The sequence below is a fragment of the Copadichromis virginalis genome, unplaced genomic scaffold (genome assembly GCF_057382275.1).
Source record: "Copadichromis virginalis isolate Kocher_CV1m ecotype Utaka unplaced genomic scaffold, C_Virginalis_male_GT1.1 unmapped_scaffold_1, whole genome shotgun sequence".
NCBI lineage: Eukaryota > Metazoa > Chordata > Actinopteri > Cichliformes > Cichlidae > Copadichromis > Copadichromis virginalis.
Genome location: NW_028188589.1, coordinates 8,476,733 through 8,491,362, shown reverse-complemented (window position 1 = coordinate 8,491,362; position 14,630 = coordinate 8,476,733). Strand labels below are relative to the sequence as shown.

The 14,630-nt window shown below is 41.4% G+C and overlaps 1 protein-coding gene across 1 annotated transcript in view; it reads right to left on the bottom strand.

Annotated features, from left to right (window-relative positions):
- LOC146679751 (NACHT, LRR and PYD domains-containing protein 3-like) overlaps positions 1-14,630 on the bottom strand; it is a 37,780-nt gene that overhangs the window by 17,893 nt on the left and 5,257 nt on the right. Inside the window, exons 5-9 of the mRNA XM_085450167.1 lie at positions 11,259-11,337; positions 10,911-11,097; positions 8,982-10,782; positions 6,407-6,580; positions 3,787-3,963 (exon numbers count right to left, since the gene is read on the bottom strand). Of these exons, the coding sequence (XP_085306293.1) occupies positions 3,787-3,963; positions 6,407-6,580; positions 8,982-10,782; positions 10,911-11,097; positions 11,259-11,337 (2,418 nt within the window). The remainder of the gene's footprint in view (positions 1-3,786; positions 3,964-6,406; positions 6,581-8,981; positions 10,783-10,910; positions 11,098-11,258; positions 11,338-14,630) is intronic.

Sequence of the window (14,630 nt, the reverse complement as noted above, 5' to 3'; positions counted from 1 at the left end):
GATAAAACTGATACAGACTAATGAAGTAATGATGAAATAATGACAGTGCATGTAAATGATATCACAGTGACATTAAAAACATGTTTTTCTTGACACAGGGAAGACCTGGACATCAACTCTGTCAGGCTGCCTGAGTCCTCTCACCCACAGCAGCTCAGAACTCTGCATTATCTACTGAGAAAGACTCAGAAGATCAGGGATCAGAAGTTCTACAAAGAGTAGAACCAGACTTCCTGTATAGAGGTGTGTGGGCCTACTGATCCACAGTGTCAGCACAACTTTCACATCATATTCATCTCAGCACAACTAAAACATGTGACTGACCTCAGAGTTTCAAATCGACATCGTGGATTCTCCAGAAGAACAGACAGCTGCTTCACTCCTGAATCCTGCAGGTTGTTGCAGTCTACATTCAGGTCCAGCACTCTGGGATACGAGGGGTTGGACTTCAGTGCTACTGCCAGATAATCACAGCTGATTTCTGACAAACCACAGCCAAACAATCTGTATAAAGAATGAAAGATGTAAGTTTATTAGACAAAGTGTGAGCTTGAAATTATTCAGTGTTTCATCATCTGTTCAGAGCTGAAGAAGGTTCAGAATGTAGAAGTCCAACACCTTTTTCCAGTCACATTATTAAAGCAGACAAACTACAAGCTCATTTTCATTCCAACAAGTCATCTTCTGACCCTTTATTATTATTGTTATTATTGAATATTTTTGGAGGATGTGTAAATTATGCTCAAATATGTGACAGACATTTCATCCCATGTCAGTTTGGCCTCATCCTGGGCCGGATTATCCAGCACACACTCTGACCACAGGCCCAGGGGCCACGCACAGCTGGGCTCCATCCAAGAGACAGGAAACAAACCAACACAATAATAAAAAGCACCATGTGATCTTCTTACATCTTCAAGACAAACATACATTCCAAACTTTCTTTCTTTTCTTTTTTTTTAAATAAAGCTCTGACTTGTATTATGAGTCTGTGGTCTGGGAGAGAGTGCTGTAACTCTGTCTGCAAAATACAGTAAATAATGACCAATGTTGGGCAATTAATTATATAGTTACTTCTTCAAAAAAGTTACTGTGTTTTGAAAACAACAAAGTTTTTTTTTGCAGCTGTTTACCTAAAAATGCAGCCAAGGTGTTTTTTTTAAATAAACCTTTTAAACTATTTACAGAACAATCAGCTGTTCTGCATCAAATCTGATGGCACATAAATTATTTGTGTCACTCCAAAAAATAATTTCTGTCCACTATGAGATAAAGGAGAACAACAGCCTGATACCTGCAGGCCTGACAACAGGAGATGTATAACTGCTGTAACACCTGTAACATTCAACAGTCGCTTGAATGTCAGTATAATATCAGCCTGATGTCTGCAGTTTAGTGTCAGCACAACTTTCACATCATATTCATCTATTCATCTCAGCACAACTAAAACATGCTGACTGACCTCAGAGTTTCAAGTCCACATCCTGGACTTTCCAGGAAACCACACAGATGCTTCACTCCTGAATCCTGCAGGTTGTTGTTGTTACTCAGGTCCAGCTGTCTCAGATGGGAGGGGTTGGACTTCAGTGCTGCTGCCAGATAATCACAGCTGATCTCTGACAAACCACAGTCCCACAATCTGTATAAAGAATGAAAGATGTAAGTTTATTAGACAAAGTGTGAGCTTGAAATCATTCAGTGTTTCATCATCTGTTCAGAGCTGAAGAAGGTTCAGAATGTAGAAGTTTAGAAAATGGAAACTCCAAACAGCTGAAGCCAACAGGAAGCAGCTTCAAACAAACACAACAAGACAAAAAACTCTGAATGTTTCACATTAAAGTCGTACATTTATCATAAAAACAGGACAAAGACTTGAAAAAGTCGTGTTTTCCCTTCCAGGAACCACAAGGCTTCACTTTTAAAGGTGAAGTGTGAAAGAAATGGACATATTTGAAGTCCAACACCTTTTTCCAGTCACATTATTAAAGCAGACAAACTACAAGATCATTTTCATTCCAACAAGTCATCTTCTGACCTGGACTAACAACACTGGTCTCTATGTGCAGCTGGCTGTGAGACCAGTGCTCAGGGAGCGTCTACAAAGTGCAACACTGAAAGAACATCACACACTAATTTGCTTCCAGCACTTTCACACAAACATCTACTGTCATTATTGTCACCAAACTCTGTGGATCCTTTATTGCAAATTCAAATGGGATCAAATGGTCAGACAAAAGAGGGTTATGAGGAAATATGATGAAATGTTGAGTATTAGCAGCAAGTTATTGAATCATTTTCCTCAGAAACCAAACAAAATGATTGACAAACATGTTTTTACAAACTCAGTGTTGGACTTGGATCAGCAGGATAAGCTGATGTTTAAAGGCATTTGAGTCTCGCTGTATGAGAGTCCAGTTATTACTCAATATTTATGGATGATGTTCTTTCAGTGTTGCACTTTGTAGACTTTCCCTGAGCCTCACAGCCAGCTGCACATGGACCAGCTGACATTACCCAGCATTAGAGGCGGGTGTAAAAAAATGGATTTTAATATTTAAATGGTTTTAATTTGAATAAAGCGATGTTGATTCATTCAATCCTGAATCGATTTTTAATATAAATGTATTTTGCCAGAATCTCAGGTTAAAGCTCCCAAAAGTATTTCAACAACAAACAGATAAAACAGTAAATAAGAGCAGCTAAACATACAAAGATGGAAACACAGAGCGTGGATCGTTCACTCGACGGCACGTACACGGACACGCGTCGGGGCTGAAAGTGGACAGCTCACAGATCCTGAAGCTGCAGGTTTCATCTGTCTCCAACCAAAACTGACTGAACCAGCAGCAGAAGAAGATCCAAACTACGCTTTACGTTTGATGAACATCGTCATGAATTCTCTCTGACTTTGACCTTTACTTCCTGCACAGCTCTCTCTCTCTCAGTGTACTTCAAGAACAGTTTACCTTCAAAAATCTGCTTTCTGCATTATTCACTGCTTATTACGCACCAGTCTGCTGTTGTGTCCACTGCTGTCGGCCTCCGAAAACAAAGCCTCATTTCTGCTGTTCAATACTGAAGAAATTTAAACCTTTTAAAATGATGACAGATTACAAACTCTCAGCTGTGTCTGTAATCAAACCTCTGTAACTTTGCTTCACTTCAGCAGCATCAGGTCATGTTCACATGTTGATTCATTGTGTGCTTCAGTTTTTGATGGACTGCAGAAGATTTTGAAGGTTATCTGCTATAAAAAGCCAGAACAGGAAAATCTGCTTCATGTGTTTCTGTTTGATCCTCAGTGACACACAAAGGCCTCTGCTGTGATGATCACACCTCTGATCAAGTCTCACAGTGTCAGCTTTGTTTTTATACATATGGATATGTGCTGATAAATGATCAGAATTATAATATTTCCCACTGTCTGCTGTGTGCCATGACCTTTGACCTGCTAAAGACAGTCAGCTGTGGATTATTCATTGTTGTGTCTGATACTTAGAACTGTGAGGAAGAACACTACACAGTTAATCAGGGTCCCCTCTCTCTGAATCAGGAAAGGTGGGCAGGCCGTGTGTTGGCCGCGGGCCATACGTTGAGTCTCACTGTTTGAAATGTGAACATTGTTCTGCTGCAGTCAATGGACTAAACCAGAGAAGAAGAAAACAGACTTTACCATGAAGATCCTCAGTGTGGATCAGTATAATATCAGCCTGATGTCTGCAGTTTAGTGTCAGCACAACTTTCACATCATATTCATCTCAGCACAACTAAAACATGCTGATTGACCTCAGAGTTTCAAGTCCACATCCTGGACTCTCCAGGAAACCACACAGATGCTTCACTCCTGAATCCTGCAGGTTGTTGTTGTCACTCAGGTCCAGCTCTCTCAGATGGGAGGGGTTGGACTTCAGTGCTGCTGCCAGATAATCACAGCTGATCTCTGACAAACCACAGCTCATCAATCTGTATAAAGAATGAAAGATGTAAGTTTATTAGACAAAGTGTGAGCTTGAAATCATTCAGTGTTTCATCATCTGAGCTGAAGAAGGTTCAGAATGTAGAAGTTTAGAAACTGGAAACTCCAAACAGCTGAAGCCAACAGGAAGCAGCTTCAAACAAACACAACAAGAGAAAAAACTCTGAATGTTTCACATTAAAGTCGTACATTTCTCATAAAAACCGGACAAAGACTTGAAGGTTATATAAAAGGTTGGAATTGTAAAGAAAACAAACAGAGATCAATCAGAATCAGAATACTTTATTGATCATAAACTGAAACTGATTTCATTTTTTCAGCTGGAACATTTTAGTTGTTTCTTTTTCAATACATACATAATTATATTTACAGTAAGTCTTATCATTCCCCTTTTCCCTGTCAGTCACAGCCATTGTTCCCTGTAATGTTTCATGTGTCTGAGCAAACACACAAACTCCCTGAGCGTCCCTTGGACCACTGTGAGCAACAGCAGATGTGTGCGTGTTTTAGCACACTTACAATGAAAATTTTAAAAAAATCTTTTTGATAACCTGTGTAGTATGTTAACACTATTGGAAGTAAAAATAACTTGAACTCTAATTTTGAAAACACAACTTTCTTTCTTTTTCTTTTTTTTTTTTAAATAAAGCTCTGACTTGTATTACGAGTCTGTGGTCTGCTAGAGAGTCCTGTAACTCTGTCTGCAAAATACAGTAAATAATAACCAATGTTGGGCAATTAATTATATAGTTACTTCTTCAAAAACGTTACTGAGTTTTGCAAACAACAAAGTTTGTTGCAATAAATACTGAATACTATCGCTGTTATAAACAACAATACTATTCAGGAAGAAAACCAAACATTGCAGATATTTTTGTCATAACTCTGGTTTTACGTGGCCGATCAACACAATTTAAAAACTGGTATAAAGTCCACACTTTGTCCGTCAGCTGTTCCGTCTGTCCTGCTCACATCTCCAAAGGTTGTACATGTTGTCATTAACGTGGCTTCACTCCACATCAGCCGCTTTGCGAGCTAAGACACCGGTGTCGGCACATAAGGACGCCGTCATAGCCTGTCAACCACGTTGATTAGCTGCGTATATACGAATGTGAATCGCATTATTGGCTGGACTATGGGATAAGGCTGCATCGTTCTAATCCCATACAGGAGCAGCCGGTCACTTACTGACTAACACTGCAAAACATAATTGTTAACTTATTCATTTTAATTTCAATTGAGATTTGATTTTTTTTTTGTGTGCAACACAGATTTTCTTTGTGCAGAGACGTGCCAGCAGCGCGCAATTGCGCACGCGTGCAGCTTAGAGGGAACATTGGGCACCACCACAGTTCACTTCAACAAAACTTTACTTCAGATTTGTTTTCATGTTTTGATCCAGTGATGAGAGCCGTTTCCCCCATGTCCAGTCCTTGTACTAAGCTAGGCTAAACATGTCCAGTGCCTGTCTCTGTGCAGCTTTTAATCTGATGTTAATAAGGTAGAAATGGAGGAAGAAGAAAATGACTTCATCAATCAACATGCAGCTACCAACCCAAATGGTGAGGTGGTGGTTAGTTATTACTGTTGTTTCTGATACCCTACATTATCATACATTCAAATATATTCTCCAGCTACAATAGTGTTTGTGTTCCTAAAAGGATTTCATGAATGTGTTATTGTTCATGTCACATCTGTATGAAACAAAGAGGAAGTGAGGTTTGTCCTTCATGATCACAAACTGTTCCAGCATGTAAACCTGAGATCTGTGTGGAGCAGCTGACCTGTACGATGTGCTCAACACAAACATTATTTACCATCAGTTACTGTGTGACTGAACCACGTGGGTGTATGAAACATCGCTTTCAGTTTTAATAGCACATGGGAACATTCAGACGTGAATCTATACAGTAACACTTTGATTTGTTACAGTGAGGAGACTGTTGAAGGGAACGATGAGGGGAAACTGTAACAGCAGCAACAGAAACCAGGAGACAAAGCTGAGGTCTGGGTTCCTCTATGCTACACACAGCCTCCTGCTCCTGTACTTTAGTAAACACAGACATATCTCCAAGTACACTTACTTCAGAAACTCTATTAAACTCATTACAAGTTTACTTTAGCTTTAAAATACTCACAACATCAGCACACATGAGTAAACAAAGTAACTCACACAGCTACTGTTCAAGTTTAGTCATCTTTAATACAAATATACCTCATTATTATGAATCTCACAGCTACCTGCTCATTGAACTGAACAATAATTCTGTTTTACCATTAAAACAAAATATGTGACTGTAAAAAAAATGTTCAGACAGTAATTAAGAATCTCCTAAGCAATCCAAAGATAAAGAAAAGTTCACCTGCCAATTCTATAAAGCTTGGTTGTTTATACAATAATATCATTTAATGATATGTTTGGATCCTGACCTGAGAGTTTCCAGTGTACAATGTGGACTCTGCAGTGCAGCAGTCAGAAGCTTCACCCTTGAATCCCGCAGGTCATTGTTACTCAGGTCCAGCTCTTTCAGACTAGAGGACTGGGAGTTGAGAACTGAGGACAGAGCATCACAGCTTCTCTCTGAGAGGTTACAGCCACTCAGTCTGGAAGAAAACAAACAAACAAATTAATTAAATCAGTCAAATGAAACATTTTTTTAATTCCAGCATGCAATACAATTATTGGTTAACTAAATAGCTTCATTAAAACACAACTCTTCTTCTATATCAGCACTTACTCCTTGTAAGCTCCACCTGCTCCACCATCTGAGTCAGAAGACATGAAAACAAACTGTAAATCTAGTAGAAACATGATTGGAAATCTTCTCAGATCCATTTGTACATTTAGAGCCTGATACTGAAATATAGCAGCACGGACATTCACAGCAGCAAAGGGTTCTTGCTGATCTGACCTGGCTTGGCCCTGGCTTATTGAAGATTAAAGAAAGCGGAATCAGCTGTTCAAAACCCCACAAGGCTGCCCGCTGTGACTGAAACAATGGGACGGGTCGTAACTTCTCAAAATGGGCTCATTGAACGCAGCACGGATAAGATCTTGAAGAAGCTCATGGCGGTCGTGAGTTCTCAGACTTTGCTCTTTGAGCGCAAAACTGATAACCTCTCGGAGAAGCTCGTGGCTCTCCAACGGGAGATTGAGAGACGAGTGACGGACTGTGAGATCAGCTGTGAAATTGACATGCAGTTGTTCGCACCAAAGAAAACCACCATCATTTCATGCGGCTAACATACCGGCGCCAGCTGTGGTCTCAAGGCTGGAGCTGAACATAACAAATCTCACCCTGATAACAGACGGTGTTGAGACTGTTCCTTCCCATCCTAAGCAAGAAATACCAAAGGTAGGTAAAACTCTGGTTGTTGCAGCCATCCAGTATGACATGCTTTGTACTGTCCTGCTGTAGTTTGTGACACCTGGTTGATGAATTGTGAAGGATGATGAAACAAACACTTCACTCAATGTTTTTCTTCTAAACTGGATGTAATATTGGCAGCTGAGAGTTTTTCACAATCTATCCCAGCTGCAAATAGGAACACAACGAATAACTAACTTTACCCACTTGGATCCGTATCATTCAAGATTGTGAAAAGATTCTCTACTCAGAGAATACTGGTGATTTTAGATGAGAGAGATGGAAGATGATGAAGGGGAAGAGTTTTCACAACTTGAGGCCTTTTGTCTTCACTGTATAGGACAGAGAAGACAGGAAGGGAGGGAGAAGTGAGGAGAATAAAACACAGGAAATGGTCTTGGGCAGACTCAAACCAGGCCCTGGAGTCACGACTCTAAACTTCAGTGCATGGGTCACCTGCTCAGCCAGGTAAGGTACAGCAGTCGGCAGTGTGTGAGTTAATTTGAAGACAATGATGACTATAAGCCAGGTAAAAAAAATACTTATCATCAACCAACAAGGGGAAAACAGTGAGCTTGAATGACCAAGCTTTGACCAAGGGTGGCTCACTCCTCGGTCTTCTTGCACAAGTAGTGAACCCCCCTGCATGGCTATCAATGTGGTGCAACCAAGGCCATCATACAGTACAGGCCATCCAAGCTGATTTTTAACATTTCGTCCCAGATACCACCTTAAAAATCATCTAGATTAGGATATGTTGGCTGATCTGAATTGTGTTCTAGATCCAATCACAACAAACAGAGAGCTGCTGTGTGTCCAAGGTGAACAGGAAGAATATATACATGCATAAAGTCAATAAAGTCAGAAGGTTTTCTTTAGACTGTGCTGCAGTTTATCATCAAACAGGCACCATGCTGCCAATAAATGGCATCAAGTCGGACTTGAGGTTTTTTTTTTACTTTTTTTTACTCAAGATTACATTTTATAGCAACCACAGCAGAGATGACCAGGGAAGGTGTGCTTGAGGGGATATAGCTAAAACAGCTGGTTTCAGACTGAAGATGAACTGAGGTGCTGCATCCAAGTCTGCAGGTTCAGGGAGGGACAAACATCTGCTGCAACCAGATTGGAGTGAGAGGAGAGAGCAGGCCAACAACAACAAAGAAACAACAAACACACTGTGGAAGACCGAAGCAGAGTTTAGTTTAAAGTGGAACTAAGGATGTTTCTCTTCCTGCCAGGATTCACTGAGTAATTCAAATGCTTTCTTTAATGCAGGACCCACCATGCATGTAAAAGCAAGTGTTTCACCAACATTTGTGACTAAAAATAGACCTGCAGTAGAAATGTATCTAGGAGCATGCATGTGAATATAAAGTATCACAACATCAGGCACATGCAGCCTAAGTGTTTAAACAAAGACTGATAACATAACAGCAGCAGTGATGATCAGAGTTTATGGTGAATCCAGCGTCTCGAGTACACCGAGTTCTGGAGGCATCAAAGAGGTCACAGTTGTATTGGAGAAATCCCAAAACTTTAGGATACAAATTCACACAAAGACCGAAAACCTGGTGAAATAAATTACTGACACAGTTGGATGTTAAAAGTAAAGACATGAGTACAAATGTACTCACAGAGCTTTGTTGGAGGCTTTGACCACTGGCAGCAGCCTCAGAAGAGCCTCCTCTGAAGCAGAGTATTTCTTCAGGTCAAACACATCCAGATCTTCTTCTGATGACAGTAAGATGAAGACCAGAGCTGACCACTGAGCAGGAGACAGTTTATCTGTGGAGAGACTTCCTGATCTCAGGGACTGTTGGATCTCCTCCACTAGAGAACGATGATTCAGTTCATTCAGACAGTGGAACAGATTGATGCTTTTCTCTGCAGACAGATTCTCACTGAGCTTCTCCTTGATGTACTGGACTGTTTTCTTATTGGTCTGAGAGCTACTTCCTGTCTGTGTCAGCAGACCTCGTAGGAGAGTCTGATTGGTCTGCAGTGAAAGACCCAGGAGGAAGCGGAGGAACAAGTCCAGGTGTCCATTTGGACTCTGTAAGGCCTTGTTCACAGCACTCTGGTGGAGAGATTGTAGGTTTGGTTTGCTAAGTAACTTAGACAACATCGAGATTCTCTGTTGTTGTTCCAGCAGATTGAGTCCAGAGTTGATGAAGGTCAGATGGACATGAAGAGCAGCCAGAAACTCCTGAACACTCAGATGGATGAAGCAGAACACCTTGTCCTGGTACAGTCCTCTCTCCTCTTTAAAGATCTGTGTGAACACTCCTGAGTACACTGAGGCTGCTCTGATATCGATGCCACACTCTGTCAGGTCTGATTCATAGAAGATCAGGTTTCCTTTCTGCAGCTGAACAAAAGCCAGTTTTCCCAGAGACTCCATCATCTTCCTGCTCTCTGGACTCCAGTGTGGATCTGTCTCAGCTCCTCCATCATACTTGACCTTCTTCACTTTGGCCTGAACCACCAGGAAGTGGATGTACATCTCAGTCAGGGTCTTGGGCAGCTCTCCTCCCTCTCTGGTTTCCAGCACATCCTCCAGAACTGTAGCAGTGATCCAGCAGAAGACTGGGATGTGACACATTATGTGGAGGCTTTGTGATATCTTGATGTGGAAGATGATGCTGCTGGCCTGCTCCTCATCTCTGAATCTCTTCCTGAAGTACTCCTCCTTCTTTGGGTCAGTGAACCCTCTGACCTCTGTCACCATGCCAACACAGTCAGGAGGGATCTGATTGGCTGCTGCAGGTCGTGTGGTTATCCAGAGGCGAGCAGAGGGAAGCAGTTCCCCCCTGATGAGGTTTATCAGCAGCACATCCACTGAGGTGGACTTTCTAGGGTCAGTTAGGATTGTAGTTTTGTGGAAGTCCAGAGGAAGTCGACACTCATCCAGACCATCAAAGATGAACACAACCTGGACGTCTTCAAAGCTGCAGATTCCTGCTTCTTTGGTTTCAGTAAAGAAGTGATGAACAAGTCCCACCAAGCTGAACTTTTCCTCTTTCAGCACATTCAGCTCTCTGAAAGTGAATGGAAATATGAACTGGATGTCCTGGTTGGCTTTGTCTTCAGCCCAGTCCAGGCTGTATTTCTGTGTTAAGACTGTTTTCCCAATGCCAGCCACTCCCTTTGTCAGCACTGTTCTGATTGGTTCGTCTCTTCCAGGTGAGGCTTTAAAGATGTCTTCTTGTCTGATTGTTGTTTCTGGTCTGTCTGGTTTCCTGGATGCTGTTTCAATCTGTCTGACCTCATGTTCATCATTGACCTCTGCAGTCCCTCCCTCTGTGATGTAGAGCTCTGTGTAGATCTGATTCAGGAGGGCTGGGTTTCCTGCTTTAGCGATGCCCTCAAACACACACTGGAACTTCTTCTTCAGAGCAGATTTAAGGTTACGATGACAAACTGCAGCTTGAAGTTCTGAATGAGAAGAAAAATAAACACTCAATTCCAAAAAGAACTAATCTTTAAAACATGTTGCTCCATCTTCCATCTCTGGAAAATGTTCATTTATCCAGCAGCTTAAATCTTTACAGAAATCCTCTTACTGCTCTGCAGACGGTCAGCCAGCTCCTCCTGCTTCATTCTCCTCAGGAAGTCCACTGTGATCTTCACAAAAGCCTCTCTGCTGCTGCTCCTCTGACTCTCTAAGCATTCTGGGTAACCTGGACTCAGAACCTTCTGGATCTTCTTCAGCTCGTTCTTCACAAAAGTGATGATGTTGTCCTCCAGCAGCTGGAACAGAATATTTATGAATGAGCCAATCAGACTGAAATCATGGAGCCAAACATCAGATCCATGTTGGACACACTGACGATCCACTGGTCTACAAAGAGCAGCATGGAGATGACTGTGAACAGAACAGATGTAACAGTAGTTGTTGTACATGTACAGACCATAAATATGGAGTCCAGCTGTGTTTGATGCTGCTGGGCAGACTGACCACTGGGAACCTCTGAGCTCTGCTGGTCCACTCTGTGGAGGAACCATGAAGGATCAGATCAACACAGGATAAAGATCCAGGAGTTTCTGCTCAAATAACTTCATCTGAATCAAGTCTGTCAAGTTTTAAACTCTCAGATTGTGAACATATCAGTAATTTTCAGTCTGTTTTCATGGACGTCCTTTCAGTGGTGATGTCAGGGATGATTTTGAAGAAGCTCATTAAACTGAACCATCAGCAGATCACTGCTCCAAAACCAGAACATGATCCGAGGTCTCCCTCCACCACCAGAACACCAGCTTTACTAACGTGGTAGATCAGTGTAGTACAGATCAATAACTGATGAGTCATTTGATCAAAATCACTGAGTGCTTCACGTCTGACCCTCTGATGCTTCTGTAGACATTTTGCATATTTAATGAATGTCTGACAGTTTTACATTCATTCTATGAACACAGTGGAAATGTTGTGTTATAGTCTCCATGTTGTTTCCAGCATCATAAATTCTTAAGTTCAGAAAATTAGATTCTTTCTTCACAGCTGAAAAACAACAACATTTATTCTCTATTGAAATCTGCATCGTCCACTCCAAAGGTCACAATCTGAAGGTAACATCTGGTTTTGTTCCCTGTGGTTAACTCTGAGCATCAGTATGGTGGGATTTATCCACTACATCCACACCACTGTGGTTCAGTGTTGTCCTGATGGAGTAACAGCAGCCAGTATGATCCAGGCTTTAGCTGCTGGGTCTCTGTGTGACCTCTCAGACTGTTTAACAGATCAGACACAAAGAGAATCAGAGCAGCTCTGTTCTTTAAAGACAAACATGAACCCACTCAGGTCACACTTTCCCCACAGATATGAGCATCACTGTCCTCAAACAGCAAATGACCAAGTCGAACATTTGGATCTTTTCTCTTTCATTGTTTTCTTTTTAATGAATCTTTGTAACAATCTGAGGATGTTTCAGGTCATATTTATCCAGGAAACACAAACATGTAAAGGAGTCATCACAGCTCTCTGACCTCGTTGCTCCAGGTTCACCACTGAAGTGTGGATTTTCACCTTTGGACCGGTCACTCCTCACAGACGGACAGCTGGACCCTGCAGACTCTGCTCTGTCCTCCTCTTCCTCCATCATCATCTTCTTGTGGACTTCAGCCAGTCTGAGAGGGAAACCACAAACACTCAGTGAGTTCACATTAACAGGAGTAACCGAGTTACAGTCGCTGACCTCTGACCTGCCATGTGACCTAGAAACCAGGTCATATGATCCATATCTGAGATCACAGAAACCTGATCTCACCTGCTGGCTCTGACATTTAAGACCTTCCAACAACAAAACACAAAAAGCAAGAAACTGACAGAACATTAGGAACAGCAATGAGTCTGCTACAGTCAGCTCTCTGTAAACTGCGACCTCAGTTTGAATTAAAGCTCTTTTATGGTCACTCATACCATTTAGGATCACATGAAGTTCACACATGATATCTGTGACTGTCCTAGTTTAACATGTAACGTTCATGTTGATGCAGATCTCAGCTCCGAATCAGCTCTGCTGAATTATGTAAAGTTTCTCTGACATCAGGGATCAGACGCTTCCATGAACACACCTCCATGTTTCTGTTTCTCTGACACACTGAATTCAAACAGTCTGAGGAAACAAGGATGAACTTAGAGCTCCTTCAGGCTCTGACTCACTGAGATTTGCGACGAGTGGAATAATACCATACAGCTGTTACAACTGCACACATTTTTAAATCTTGGTTTATAACAGCACACGCAGCCATCACACTTTTGAGGCAGATTTTCTCCATAAAAATCACACAAAATGCTCTGAAAGGTTCATTTTATATCTTTTTAACCAAGCTTGATTTTTTTGATCTGACCCATTAGATCACTGATTGGTCAGATCGGTCAGAGCTGCTCCGGCTCACTCAGTGGTCTGAAAGATTCCTCTGCCTCCTCATATGTGATCCCAACTCTGCTAACAAGAGTTCAAACTAAACTAAACTCCTCCCTCACATCCTGAAACATGAGCCAGAGCTTTAACTCCTGGATGTAACCCTGACATTGTCCCTGCTGCTGCTCTGAGAACCAGAATCTCTTTCTTTCTTTTCTCGTCCAGGAACATGAGGACCAGCTCATCATCGCTTTGTGTCATTTTCTTTTCACAGTCCAGTTTCTGAGGAGAAATTTTCCATAAAAACATGCTGTTTCTAGGTTACATGGTCATTTCGGATCCGTAAAATTCAGAATTTCATGTCGTTTTCACGCAACGTGTTGAATGTGTAAGTTTAACTTTCGATCCGAGGCTACAGAACAAACATCCAGGACTAATGGAAAAAATGTTTTTCTCTTTTAAAATCAAAGCGACAGCAGAGCGATCAGATAAAGAAACGTCCTTACAAACGAAATATTCACAGCACATTTCTGTTTGTGGCAGAAACATCTGTTTCACATCATGTACAGCGGCCTCACTCAGGGCCTCGTTGGTCCAGCTGTGAGTCCAGTAACAGTTGAAGTACTAATTCAGTTCCTTTACTAAACTAAAAGTAAAAAGTACAGGTTCTGAAATATACTCAAAGTAAGAAAGTAAAACTAACTCGTTTCTACCACCTGCTTTTGTCCAAAGCTCACTGAACCTTATATTAATATAATAATTAAATATCAGTAGATGGAAATACAAGCTTTTTAATTCTGATTGTACTCAGCTTGAATCAAAGCACAGTTAGTCTGCCTCAGTTTTTTTGCAGGATGTTGCTGCATTTGAAATGACCTGGCACTTTAAAAATGATTTTCCCTTTATTCTCCTCTTCAGTAGGCTAGCTAGATGCTAAAGTACCACAACTGCAACTTATGGACACCTGCAGTCATTCACTGTCCCACTTTAAACCCACGAGTTTGGCATATGTCATCTCTTCTAATGTGACATCTGCTGGTGAGAAGAAGAGGCTGCTTTTCATGCGTTTCTATTGAGGCTTAGCTGTTTGGCGGCTTGTAGTGATGTAAAATAAGAACGCCCCAAAAATGTGTTAAACAGAAAGTAATTGTTATGGTCCTGGATCTCTGACCCAGTGCTCATGTGTTTTGTGGGTTAATTAATATTCTTTGATTTAGTGTTAATCATGGCTCAGTTTCCTTGCATCTCCTGTGTACAGTGGCGGTTTTTGATACGAGCGACATGGACCGCTGCTCACAACTCACACGATAAAACAAAATAAAAACAAATCAACAAACACAGAAACTGAAGATATCATGATACAGACTAGTAATTTGCCCCGATGTGTTTTCTATACTCTATCACACACATATACGTGAAAAG